At 42.5% G+C, this 12,193-nt stretch overlaps 1 protein-coding gene across 2 annotated transcripts in view; it reads right to left on the bottom strand.

Annotated features, from left to right (window-relative positions):
• Nucleotides 1–833: 833 nt before the first annotated feature.
• LOC117520719 (moesin-like) overlaps nucleotides 834–12,193 on the bottom strand; it is a 46,616-nt gene continuing 35,256 nt past the window's right edge. For both annotated transcript variants that reach the window (XM_034182020.1, XM_034182021.1), the window contains 2 exons: nucleotides 6,568–6,801; nucleotides 834–1,348 (listed from right to left, as the gene is read on the bottom strand). In XM_034182020.1, coding sequence (XP_034037911.1) covers nucleotides 1,184–1,348; nucleotides 6,568–6,801 — 399 coding nt within the window. In that variant the 3' untranslated portion in view covers nucleotides 834–1,183. The remainder of the gene's footprint in view (nucleotides 1,349–6,567; nucleotides 6,802–12,193) is intronic.

Here is a 12,193-nt window from a genome sequence, read left to right as displayed (position 1 = left end):
CATTTGGTGTACATTTTGCATTATATCTCAATCAAAAGTGCCTCAGTCACTCTTATTTTTCTGTTATGGATTTACCTACACCTCTAAAATTGGATGGAGGTTCCAGTTTTATGCCTGTTTGTCTATCTTCCATTGCTTTTTGGCAGTGACGAAGTGTGAATAGCAGAGATAACCAATGTTCTGGGAAAATTATCTGAAAGAGAATTCAGAAACCGAAAAATTTGAAAAAAAATTGGAAGCTAATGTTGGTGGAGGTTTGCACTCTATGAGCACGGTGCTCTAGTTGTTTTTATTTTTAAATCCATTATCAGAACATGCATCACATGCTTCAGTGAATTTTGTGTGTGTGTGTGTTTTTACATATCTTTTTCCATCTTGTTGCCAAAATCTACAAGTGTACAGTCTTATTCTGTATACCATCCATCCATCCATCCATCCATCCAGCCAGCCAGCCAGCCAGCCAGCTCACTAAAAAATGATATATATTTCAAACAAACAAATAAACAAATAATAAAATGTTGTTTTAAGGTAAAAATTGTCAGGGATGTTTTAAATGGACTGCATTTATATAGCTCTTTTTTTCCATCTGAATCAGAAGCTCAGCTCATTCCAATCAGATGTTTTACTTTGGATTGCTGCCCTTTTTTTCAGTTGCATAACAGTTGTCTCATTCAGAAGTTTAAAGGTGACACTTCTCTCCCAGTCATCAGATGCTGATGCACACTGCTACACTAATCCAGACAGTGATGAAGATCCTGTGCAAGCTATTTCTGTGAGAGGAGAATGTGGCGTTTAACATTTCTGTGGAAGGATAAAATGGTACTTTAAATGCATTTGGTTGCATAAATCAATATTTATTAATCTTTTCATAGATATTCAGTTTATATAAGCCTGTAATATGAATGACAGTCTAGGACAACATTGTTAGTCTTTACAAACTTGTCTGAGTTATGTGTTTGTAAAATTGAGGTACCTCAGTGTCATTTCCACGACTGTCTTCTTTTCAGATGAATTGTCAGTGCAGATACTTCAGGTCATGTATTACTCCAGTATTGTTTGGTCACGTTTACTATAAGCATTAATGTGCATCTACATTTAAAAAAGAAAAAAAAAATCTGTGTGTGCATTTTCATCAAATATCTTCATCCTGCCTTCAGTTTGAGCGGGCCTGATGCAGAACACGTCACATTGACTCAAATTCATCAATACGCTGTTTGGTGTTGCCTTGACGAATCTGACGTAGGGTTTTGTATTTGTCACGGCCCGCCTTCACATTCTCTGCATGGATCAGGTCATTGGGGGTCTTCTTGCTCTCTTCTACAGCTCCAGCCAGCTCAGTGCTCAGGAACTGAAAGAGAATGCAAACACACAGAGAATGAAATCCTTTTACCTGAGAGTCTTTGGAAAAGTATTCAGAGATCTCACCCATCTCCCCTCTATCCCTGTACGCTGCACAATCCCTGTCTGAAAACGTTCATTTGTCCACAGTTATTGTTATTTGTGTGTGTGTGTGTGTGTGTGTGTGTGTGTGTGTGTGTGTGTGTGTGTGTGTGTGTGTGTGTGTGTGTGTGTGTGTGTGTGTGCGTTGCTCCTGTGCAGCAGCATGGGGCGCAGAGATCCTTTTTATGTTGGTTACAATTTCTTCAAGCCTTGAAATCAAGTTGATGAAAACACAACATGCATGATGTATCTGCACCTATTTTTATGTAAATTGCATTTTGTTGTTGTTGTTGTTCATGAAACTCAAATTTTAGTTTCAATTTCGATAAAAATGGCTAAGACGGATTACAAATTCATCTGAAGATGCTTTTCACCTTCATTCACTTTAAGTGAATGTAGCCTTGGCCAGGAGGGGTTGATGTCATCAGGCCGTATCCATCGTTCATCGGGTGTTTTGACTCTTAGCCTACCGAAGGTTGGGTCAGCATTGGTGGCCAAGTCACTGCCCATCTTCCCCTACTGGCTTCCAGTTTAATTCCTCTCTCCTGCTCAATAACCAGCAAGAGTCTCTTTCTGCTGCCTCCCCAGGCAGGCTGCTACCATGCAAGGCGCCCACTACACACCGGGAGCAACTAGGGGATCACTAAGGGCCCTTAGTAATTTTCCGGTCAGGCTGGGATTTGAACCGAGGATCCTCTGGTCTGAAGCCCAGAGCTTTAACCACTAGAACATCACCTCCCCCAACTGATGGGGGAGCTGTTGTCTTTCTTTCCTTCCCTGTCATTCCAATGGCTCTGAGCATTTTCCACACTGGCTGAGCAAGGAATTCTCTACAGCCAACCTCAACCAGCAACAGCCTTGCCTGCCATCCTTCCCCCCTGCAGTCATGCAGAAGGTCTTGGTATTTGGCACTCCCCCTTTCAAAGGCCTGGTCACACCCCTCTTCCCATGGTTCTCTAAGTTCTATGAGGATGATCTTTATTGCCTCTCCAGACCATAGTGCCACATCTGGCCTTAGGGTTGTCTGGACAATCTGGGGGAACTGCAGCCTTCCTTCTAGGTCGGCCTTCATTTCCCACGATTGGGCTTTTTGTAGCAGACTGATTCTTGTTGTTGCTGTGGTTGGTGGCTTTTCCCCCTCCCCTACAAACTGGACTGATGTTGTCTTCCAAAGTGGTTGGCATTTCTTTTTTCTTTCCTGCTCTAAGGAGTTAGCAAGTTTCACGAGTGCCTTGTTGTGGAGCTACCTCTATCTTCCTTGGGTGAGTGCAGTTTTACACCTGGACAGGATGTGTGCCATGGTGCCCCTCTCCCCACAAAGCTTGCACAATGGGTCCTCTCTCATGCCCCACTTGAAGAAGTTTGTTGGGGTTGGGAATGTGACATAAACTGATCTCAGCAGGAAGGAGATGTGGAATGCCTCCAGTCTCTACAGGCCCACCCAGGTGATCTTCCTCTTAGCAAGGTCCCATTTGGCCCATGAAGCTAGCTCCACTGCCCTTGACCTTCACCCTTCCAGGTTCCATACCTCCTCTTGAATCATGGCTCTTCTATCACAGGTTCCTGCCTTCCTCTACTGTTGGAAACAAGAGGTTCTAAGTACCTGCCTTCCTATGCATGGCTCTCCAGTGGTGTCGCATAGCTTCAGCATGTTTTCAGCTCACACAACAGATGAGTCATCTGCCCACTTATGTCCCGATCTTGTGGTGATGCCTGCATGTCTGACTTGTTTATCCTGAGAATCTCTGTGTGTCATTACGACTCTGCACTTTGCAACTTTGAATTCCTCAACCACAGATGACAGAGGAAGTTCGAGCTGCCCTGATCTTATGTAGAAGCCTACCACAGTACAGCTTGGAGGGATTTTCAGTCGCTTTCAGGGGTACTTATTCGTCTCCACTCCTTCAATGCATGTCATTGGGACTTCATACACTGTCAGCTGCCACATGAATCTTGGCAACATTCCGTGTTGATAAAGCCATGCTTTGAACTTCCCTGGGAGCCCTGATTTTTCAGTCCTCCTCAGCCATTCCTCCATCTGATTTTCCATACTGACGATGTTGTTCCTGGCAGCAAGTGAGTCATCAAACCACTTTTCGAGGCACTTGATTGGATTCTCTATCGATGGAATCACTTCCTCTTGCACATACAGCTTCAACCTTTTAGTCAACTTCCCATTCCTGAACACCAAACTTCTGGATTTCTTTGGCGTAAGCATCATTCTGGCTTGCATTGCCATGTGGTCCAGAACAGTTAGCACTCACCTTTAAACGGGTTGTGGTCATCACGGTAAGGTTGTCCATTTTGCCTCTTATTGGGGGTTGTCAGATGCCTGACTCCATTTTTGGACCCCGAGTTTCCTTCTCCGCAGCTTTTATTACGAGGTTCATTCCCATGACGAAGATGATGGGGGAGGTTGTACAGCCAGTTAGGATACCCTTTTCCAAGTTTTGCCACTGAGTTGTAAAATGGGCTGTCACTCACTCACTCATCTTTAACCACTTTTCCGGGTCGCAGGGCCACAGCTCCAGCAGGGGACCCCAGACTTCTCTTTCCTGTGCCACATTGACTACCTCTGACTGGGGGATCCCGAGGCATTCCCAGGCCAGTGTGTAGATATAATCTCTCCACCTCGTCCCGGGTCTTCCCCGGGGTCTCCTCCCAGATGGACATGCCTGGAACACCTCCCTAGGGAGGTGCCCAGGAGGCATCCTTACCAGATGCCCGAACCACCTCAACTTGCTCCTTTCAACGCGAAGGAGCAGCGACTCTACTCTGAGCTCCCCACAGATGACCAAACTTCTCACCCTATCTCTAAGGGAGACACCAGCCACCCTCATGAGGAAGACCATTTCGGCCGCTTGTACCCACGATCTAGTCCTTTTGGTCATGACCCAACCCTCATGACTATAGGTGAGAGGATGAACGAAGATCGAGTGTATAGATCGAGAGCTTCGCCTTTTGGTTCAGCTCCCTTTTTGTCACAACAGTATGGCAGAGTGAATGCAATACTGCCCCTGCTGTGCTGCAAAAAAGAGAGCTCTCTTGAATCATATTTAAAACATATTTCAAGCTTGCACATGTTACCTTTGAAGCCTTAAAGCTACAGTGTGTTGGATCTTAATGTCACCTAGTGGTGAGGTTGCAGATTGCATTATGCCATCAACAGTCACAATTTGAGTTCTGTTCACATTTTGGCTTCTTCAGAGATGGGGATTCATGCACCCTTGCCTTGTCTTGCTTGTCTTTCCCAAATATGAAACTTCTCAAACTTGTTAGCCTGCAAGAGAAACCAGTAGATACTGTATTGGGGATGCAATCACTGCTTTGTCTTTTTTTTTTCTCCAGTCTTCTGGCTGCATTGTATAATGCAAAAGGTGGACTAAGTATGTCTCTTTTGGGCTACTGTATTGATATGGTGTGCAGTGTGGCAGCCTCTATGGCCAAGCCCTCCCCCGTGTAGATATGAAGGGTTCATTTATATTTATTTGTTCTTACATGTAATTATACACTATTGTGTGCATGTGGTAGTTAAGCTGTGTGTATGTATTTACACCAGGGAGCATTTCAGGTGCATTTCTGTTGCATCACTGCTGCAGTCAGCTCAGTGTTTCTACATCAGATAACTTGATAATAGCTTTCTCCCACACTTTATATATTTGTGTGGAGTAACTGCTTTTTGTAAGTGAATGTACAGGACACAATCAGGTTTTTTTTTCTCCCAGTTCTTTTAAGTACCACATGCAGCAGACCTTACTGGCAGTCAGCTGACAACACCTACATAAAAGCACACATCATGTTGAAAGTGTTACAATATAAACTTAAAAATATATAATTACATTTAGACCGTCCATCGCTTTTCTTTTTCATAATGACTTTTTATCTTGTGGGTCACAGAGCTGTTAGTGAGTTTAGTAGGGGAGGTTTCAGAAAAATTAATATCATAAAAGTGACTTCTTGTAACTGAATAACAGTCATGTGACTTTTTTAACAGCTGAAATGGTTATTTGTATTTGTAATGTCTGTGATTTATTTTCCAGACAAAGAAACTCCAGGAAATGGTGTTAAGTATTTAACATTGCCTGGGTGATATCTACACATCAGTCCTATTCTCTGTTCTCTGTCCTGTTTCTGCCACTTGCTGCTCATGTTATGCATGTAAAATAGGTGTCTTGCCTTTTCTCTAGAGGGGCAGGGTAGGAGTGACATGAGACCCACGTCTGGGATACTACCCTCATGCAATAGGTGTGCAAGATGTAACATCAATGGGGAAATGAAAATCTACACACAGCACACACACAGAACATGCAACATATCTGGTGTGTTTCATGCTTAATGAACAGATAGTTATAAATGCTATGTTTTGTCCATCCATTTTCTGAACCTGCTTCTTCCAGTTAAGGGTCTAAGGGGCGATGGGGCCTACCCCAACGGTAATTAGATGGTAGGTGGGGTACACCCTGGCCAGACCGTCACTTTCACTTGCAGGTTAGTTGAATTGATGATTAAATTGACTGTACACCTACAGCCAATTTAGTCACCAATTCGCCTAACCTGCAAGTCTAACCCATGCAAACACAGGGAGAACATACAAACACCACATAGAAAGGACCAGGATGGATGCAAACCTGGGACTTTCTCGCTGTGAGGCAACAGTGCTAACCGCTAAGCTACCATGCCTGCTGATAAATGCCCCTAAATACTACATACTGTGGCTTTAATATCTTCACAATTCTTTTTTTTCCCACAGCAAAACACAAGCTAACAACACCCTGACATGCCACGCAAAATTGCACCGATTCAATATTTCAAGAAAAAAATTTACTTTCATGGTTGTGTTAATTGCATTTTGTTGGATAAACATTTAGTGGCCACAACAAGAACTTTTGGTTTGGTGACTTGGACTCCATTATTCTGCTGGGGAACTGAGGTTTTATTGAAAACAGAAGTATTATATGGGGAAAAAAGCATTCTCTTCATTTGTGTCTACAGGCCTTAGTCTCATTAGTTTGAGGACAACCACAGGACTTCTACTCAGCAGCTCGGCATGAAGTACCGACCTGAAAAGGAATCAGGGAACAGCAAATCACTCAAATACGGCATCTTACTGTTTCCTTTGAGGCTTACCTTAAGGTTTTTCTGGAGCCTCTGGTTCTTCTGGGCCTCTGTCACCCTTTCTTCCTCACTTCGATCTCGCACCATACCTGGAGATGTCAGCTCGGCACTCGCCTCCGCACTGCTCTCGTCTGTCTCATCGTGCTCATGGATGTGTGGTTGCACTGTTTCCTGGATGTGGACGCCCATAAGTTTAGTCTTCAGTTCCTCTTTGGTTCGTTCTAAATCAGCCTCAACCATCATCGCCTGCCAACACATACAAGTTTCATTAAAATGATGTTATTAAATATTCATAAGTGAAAGTTTCCCTCCACTGGAAGTTTTATTGTACTATTTTATTATTTTTTTTGTTGTTGTTTAAGAAATCAATCACTGTGCTTTGTAGCTACTCTTTTTTACCAGATAAAAAAAAAAAAACAGTCTTTTATGTCAAAGTGATCTGATAAGATAAGAATAAGAATATACCACAGAAATACTCCTGCCCCTCCCCTCCAAAAAAAAAAAAAAGAAAAAAGAAAAAAGAACATGACACAACAAAACCATGATTCAGTTCTTATAAAACACAAGTGACTGGCTTCTAGGTAAATCAGTCATTGAAGAACCAACACATTGATGCCCACCATTAAATGATCGAAAATTGGATCTTGACTAAAATTAACACATTATAATGAAAGTGAAAGAACACAGCGTTGATACATTGCAAAAAGAAAACACTGTCAAAACTCTAAATATTGAGGCAACTATGAAAGATTCAGCTCACTTTATACTTTATTACAAAGCATCTGAAGAGGTCACCAAATATGGCCATCAGTATTGCGAAGGCCTTGCGTCCGTCCGCTCGTCTGTCTGTACTCAGCATAAATCCAGTCCTGTTACTGTCAGAGTCTTCAAATTCAGGGAACATTCTTGGGACACAGACCTTTTTAAAGATGTATTTTAAGAGTTCTTTTTTTTTTTTGAAGGGCGGGGGTGACAGCCAATCAGAGTGGAGCGGTACCGTGATGTCAGTGACTACGTTTATATGCAGCCAATAACTCTTTCATAACCTTTCATAACCTTTCATAACCGGAATATTAGCAATAACCCGGTTGCACACGGCCATGTAAACACCCGCAAAAACCTGAATATGCTCATTTCCGATTTTTAAAAACCCGAATATGACCCCTGGGTTACTCCTTTTCTAACCTGAATATCAGGTCATATAAACACGCATCGGGATATCCAATGACCATGTATACAGGAGTAACTCTGTCTGCTTAAGCATGTAACCAGGTTATTCCTAATGATTCAGAAACCGGAATATTGACCTTATCCCGAATATTAACAGCATGTAAACATAGCCAGTGGTTGGTCTCTTTCTGGTGCTCCAAAACCGCTTCGTTTATGTGTTTATATAGTAACATGTTTCTCATATATTATGCAAAAGCTAGCGAGAAGTAAGCACTAAAATTGAAAACGCTGTTTTTGGAACCTGATACCACCTCTGAAATGATTTCCAAGACATTTCGTGGATGTTAGCGTGGTGACGTCACACGCTGGTCTAGCTAGCTGCAAACTCAGTTTCGTTTGTGCATAAACATAACATCTTTCTCATATATAGTTGTTAGATATATCTCTGGGTTGATATACAATTTTGTTTTTATTATTTAGCAATCACCTTACTTAAAGGATCATATATTTGTACTATGAGTCTGTTAGCTGCTTAAATGCACAAGTGGAATTGGATTTAACTGGTTTTAGTGCTTAGAACAGAGATTCAAGTCACCATAGGTTCTGACCTCGTGTGGGTTTGGGCAGGGGTCTGGACCTCCCTCTATGCCCTCTACGGATCTCGTGCGAGAGAAATGTTCATTGGGATCAGGCCTGTTTTTCACGGTGATTTTGAATAAATTTAATCTGAGAAATAGTATGACTTTGTATTTTGTAGGGACAACATTACAATTAGGACCGAGGTAAAACTAACATTATGTAAAAGCTACCAGCAAATAAACAGTTCTAAAACTGAAAACTATGTTTTTGTAGCATGATAACACCTCTGGAGTGATTTACAAGACATTTGACAGACGTCAGCATGCACACTAACCTCTGGTCAAAAACCCATGTATCATGTATGTAAACACGCACACCCTCCTGCAGATGCCATTAAAATGAAAATAAAATATTGTTTATGACTAATTGAGGGGGCTTTATTGAACATGTACAAATTGTACATAAGACAATAGGATCTTAATAATTAATGCAAATAACAATAAATGTATAATTATAATTATATATATATATATATATATATATATATATATATATATATATATATATATATATATATATATATATATATATATATATATATATAGTTTTACATTTTACATTTTGACCACATTTTATTTAGTTGTACATATATTTAAATAATTTATTCTGTTAAATTTCATTATCTTTTATTTGGCTAACAATTACTCGCACCTCGGAAAAGCACCTTTTGGAGTTGCACTCAAATCTCATTGCAATGTAAATTAAAATGACAATAAAGGCATTTCTGATTCTGATTCTGACATCTCCTAGTGGTTTGAATCTGTCCCTCTGTCATGTACTAATCAGGACCTGCTCTGTTTCACATCTGAGATCTGGTGGGATCAGGTTCCCTCACAGCTGCATGGTTATACCTAAAACTATACCAATAGAACAGAATTAATGGCTGAAGATGTCAAATCACAAAGGAACCCCTGGTCCCAGGAGGGAGCATATAGCTCGATAACAGTCCTAATGACTGATACTACTACAAGATTTATGGAGTACTGCTGTTCAATAATGTACAAATTAAGTGTAGGATTTATGGATCAAAACCACAGAAGAACATGAGCACGTGGGAAAACCAATATGGTGGATAAAACTAGGGATGGCACGCCATCATTTTTCATGTCTGCTGCAATATAATACTGGAACCTTCAGTATCTGCCAATACCAAGACCAATGTCATACCATTTTCCCTGTCTTAAAACATCCATCTGTTGATATATACCTTTGTCTGGATGTACTTTGCTAACCTACCCACCTAACAAAACAAGTCAAACTGCAAAACAAATATTTTACTCCCCTAAAACATACATAACATCTAACATGCCTCAGATGTGCAATAGAAAACTCAGATAAGACTGGATTAAAACAAACAAACAATATCCAATCCACTATCTTTGGACAACACTGGACTGAGATCACAGATTGCACACCCCTAGATGAAACACCAGTGAAACAAGGTGCCAAAATGCACGGGTGCATTGAAGCTGACCCCACATGGAGTCTGAGTGGAAAATGTACAACTTGTCAACAGTAATGATGTAGTAAGCATAACATTTCATGCAAAACTCAACACTGCGAAGGGTGACGTTTCTGACCTTTCAGTTTGGCCTCTGGGTTACTATATATTTCAGGTATTATCTCTCAATCAATCAATCAATCAATCAGCTTAGTGCGAGTCTTGATTGAGTTTGATTGTTAGGGATGTATGTGTGTGTGTGTGTGTGTGTGTGTGTGTGTGTGTGTGTGTGTGTGTGTGTGTGTGTGTGTGTGTGTGTGTGTGTGTGTGTGTGTGTGTGTTCGTGATAGACATGGAGGTGTGAGTCTGTGTGTGACAGGGGTAGGTGTGTGTGTTTAAGGGTGGAGGGTTCATGTTGACAGTTCTGTAGGGGGGGGTGGGATGCAGTGGTTCACTGCAGGGGGACTATGGCTTTCACAGCTCTAGGGAAGAAGCTGTCCCTGAGTCTTTTCATGGTGGCTTTGATGTTCCTGTACCGCTTCCCTGATGCAAGTGGAACAAACAGTGCATTGCCCGGGTGGGTGGGATCGGCAGCCATACGTCTGGCCCTCTTCTGGACTCAGGCAATGTAAACGGAGTCCAGATCTGGTACACGGCAGCCCACAATCCCCTGTGCTGTTCTCACCACCCTGGCTAAGTCCTTTTTGTTTTGTGATGTGCAGCTGCCATACCACACCATCACACTGAGACACAGGATGCTCTCAATGGTGGCTCTGTAAAAGTTCACTAACACCTGAGAGGAGAGTCCAGACCGCTTCAGCTTCCTGAGGAAGAAGAGCCGTTGTTGGGCCTTCTTTACCAGGTGTGAAGTGTTCACAGTCCAGGTGAGGTCAGAGGAGATGCGGATGCCCAGGAACTTAGTGCTGTCTACACACTCCACTGCCTCTCCGTGTATGCAGAGAGGAGTGTGCTCAGTCTTCTTGGACCTCCTGTAGTCCACGATGACCTCCTTTGTCTTGCTGGTGTTCAGGATGAGGTTATTCCTGGAACACCATTGTGTGATGTTCTGGACCTCCTCTCTGTAGTGGGTCTCATCGTTGTTAGATATGAGACCCACCACGGTGGTGTCATCCGTGAACTTCACGACCATGTTTGAAGGGTAAATGGCAGAACAGTCCTGGGTGAAGAGGGTGAAGAGGGCAGGGCTGAGCACACAACCCTGTGGCGTTCCGGTGTTGAGGATCAGTGGTGCAGAGGTGGACTTCCCTATCCTCACCACCTGAGGCCTGTTGGTGAGGAAGTCACTGATCCAGTAGCAGAGCGATGGTGACATACCCAGGTTGTGGAGCTTCAGGGCCAACACGTCCGGAAGAAAGCCGAACTGAAGTCCACAAACAGCATCCTGACATAGGTGTTCGGATACTGCAGGTGAGTCAGGGCTTTGTGAAGTGCTAACGAGACAGCGTCCTCCGTCGAACGGTTCTCCCTGTAGGCGAACTGCAGGCTGTCCAGGCCTGCAGGGATAGCGTCCTTGATGTATTTCAGGAGGATCCGCTCGAAGCACTTCATGATGACTGGGGTCAGGGCAACAGGACGGTAGTCATTGAGGCAGGTGATGGTTGTTGTTTTGGGCACAGGCACGATGATGGAGGACTTCAGGCAGACAGGGACCATGGAAAGCTGCAGCGACAGGTTGAAGATGTCCAGGAAAACCTCTGCCAGTTGGTCCGCACACGACTTCAGGGTCCGACACCTTATCTGGGCCTGAAGCCTTGTTGATGTTAATTCTCCTCAGGGTGGAGGTCACCTGGTGCAGCTGCAGGGTGAGAGGTTGATGCTGCACCTCTGGCTGAGGAAGGTGCACAGCCCCTCATGTATCATGATTCCATGTGGTTTTATTGATCATTGGTGATTCGCTCTTGGGTTTCTCTTCCATGTTAATGGGGCAGCCACTGATCTGAATATAACACTAGATAGCTCATTGGCCCACACACTTTGTACAAACCGCTGAAACAAACTGGCGGCCATCTTACCACTCACAAGTTATGCAGCCCGCACATAGACGGCTTATTAGAATGTCAACAATGTGGCGTAATAACTCATTTCCTTATTTTTGTTCACCAGATAATGTAACCTTCATCCCTCCTAATCTATGTCTGCCATGATTAGCTATTTGATTTATTTCCTTTCTTTCTTTTAGTACTTTGACACATTCTCCTCTTCTATTTTCAATTGCTTATATCTCACTGGGACAAATACTCAATTCTAAAAATTATGATTCTTTAATCAAAGTTTATACAAGTTTTGTGTAATCATCAGCAAGCTTATATATATATATATATATATATATATATATATATATATATATATATATATATAAAATGAACA

Source organism: Thalassophryne amazonica, chromosome 11, assembly GCF_902500255.1.
Source record: "Thalassophryne amazonica chromosome 11, fThaAma1.1, whole genome shotgun sequence".
Taxonomy (NCBI): domain Eukaryota; kingdom Metazoa; phylum Chordata; class Actinopteri; order Batrachoidiformes; family Batrachoididae; genus Thalassophryne; species Thalassophryne amazonica.
The sequence above is the reverse complement of the archived record's forward strand: the minus strand, read 5'-3'. Positions and strand labels throughout refer to the sequence as shown.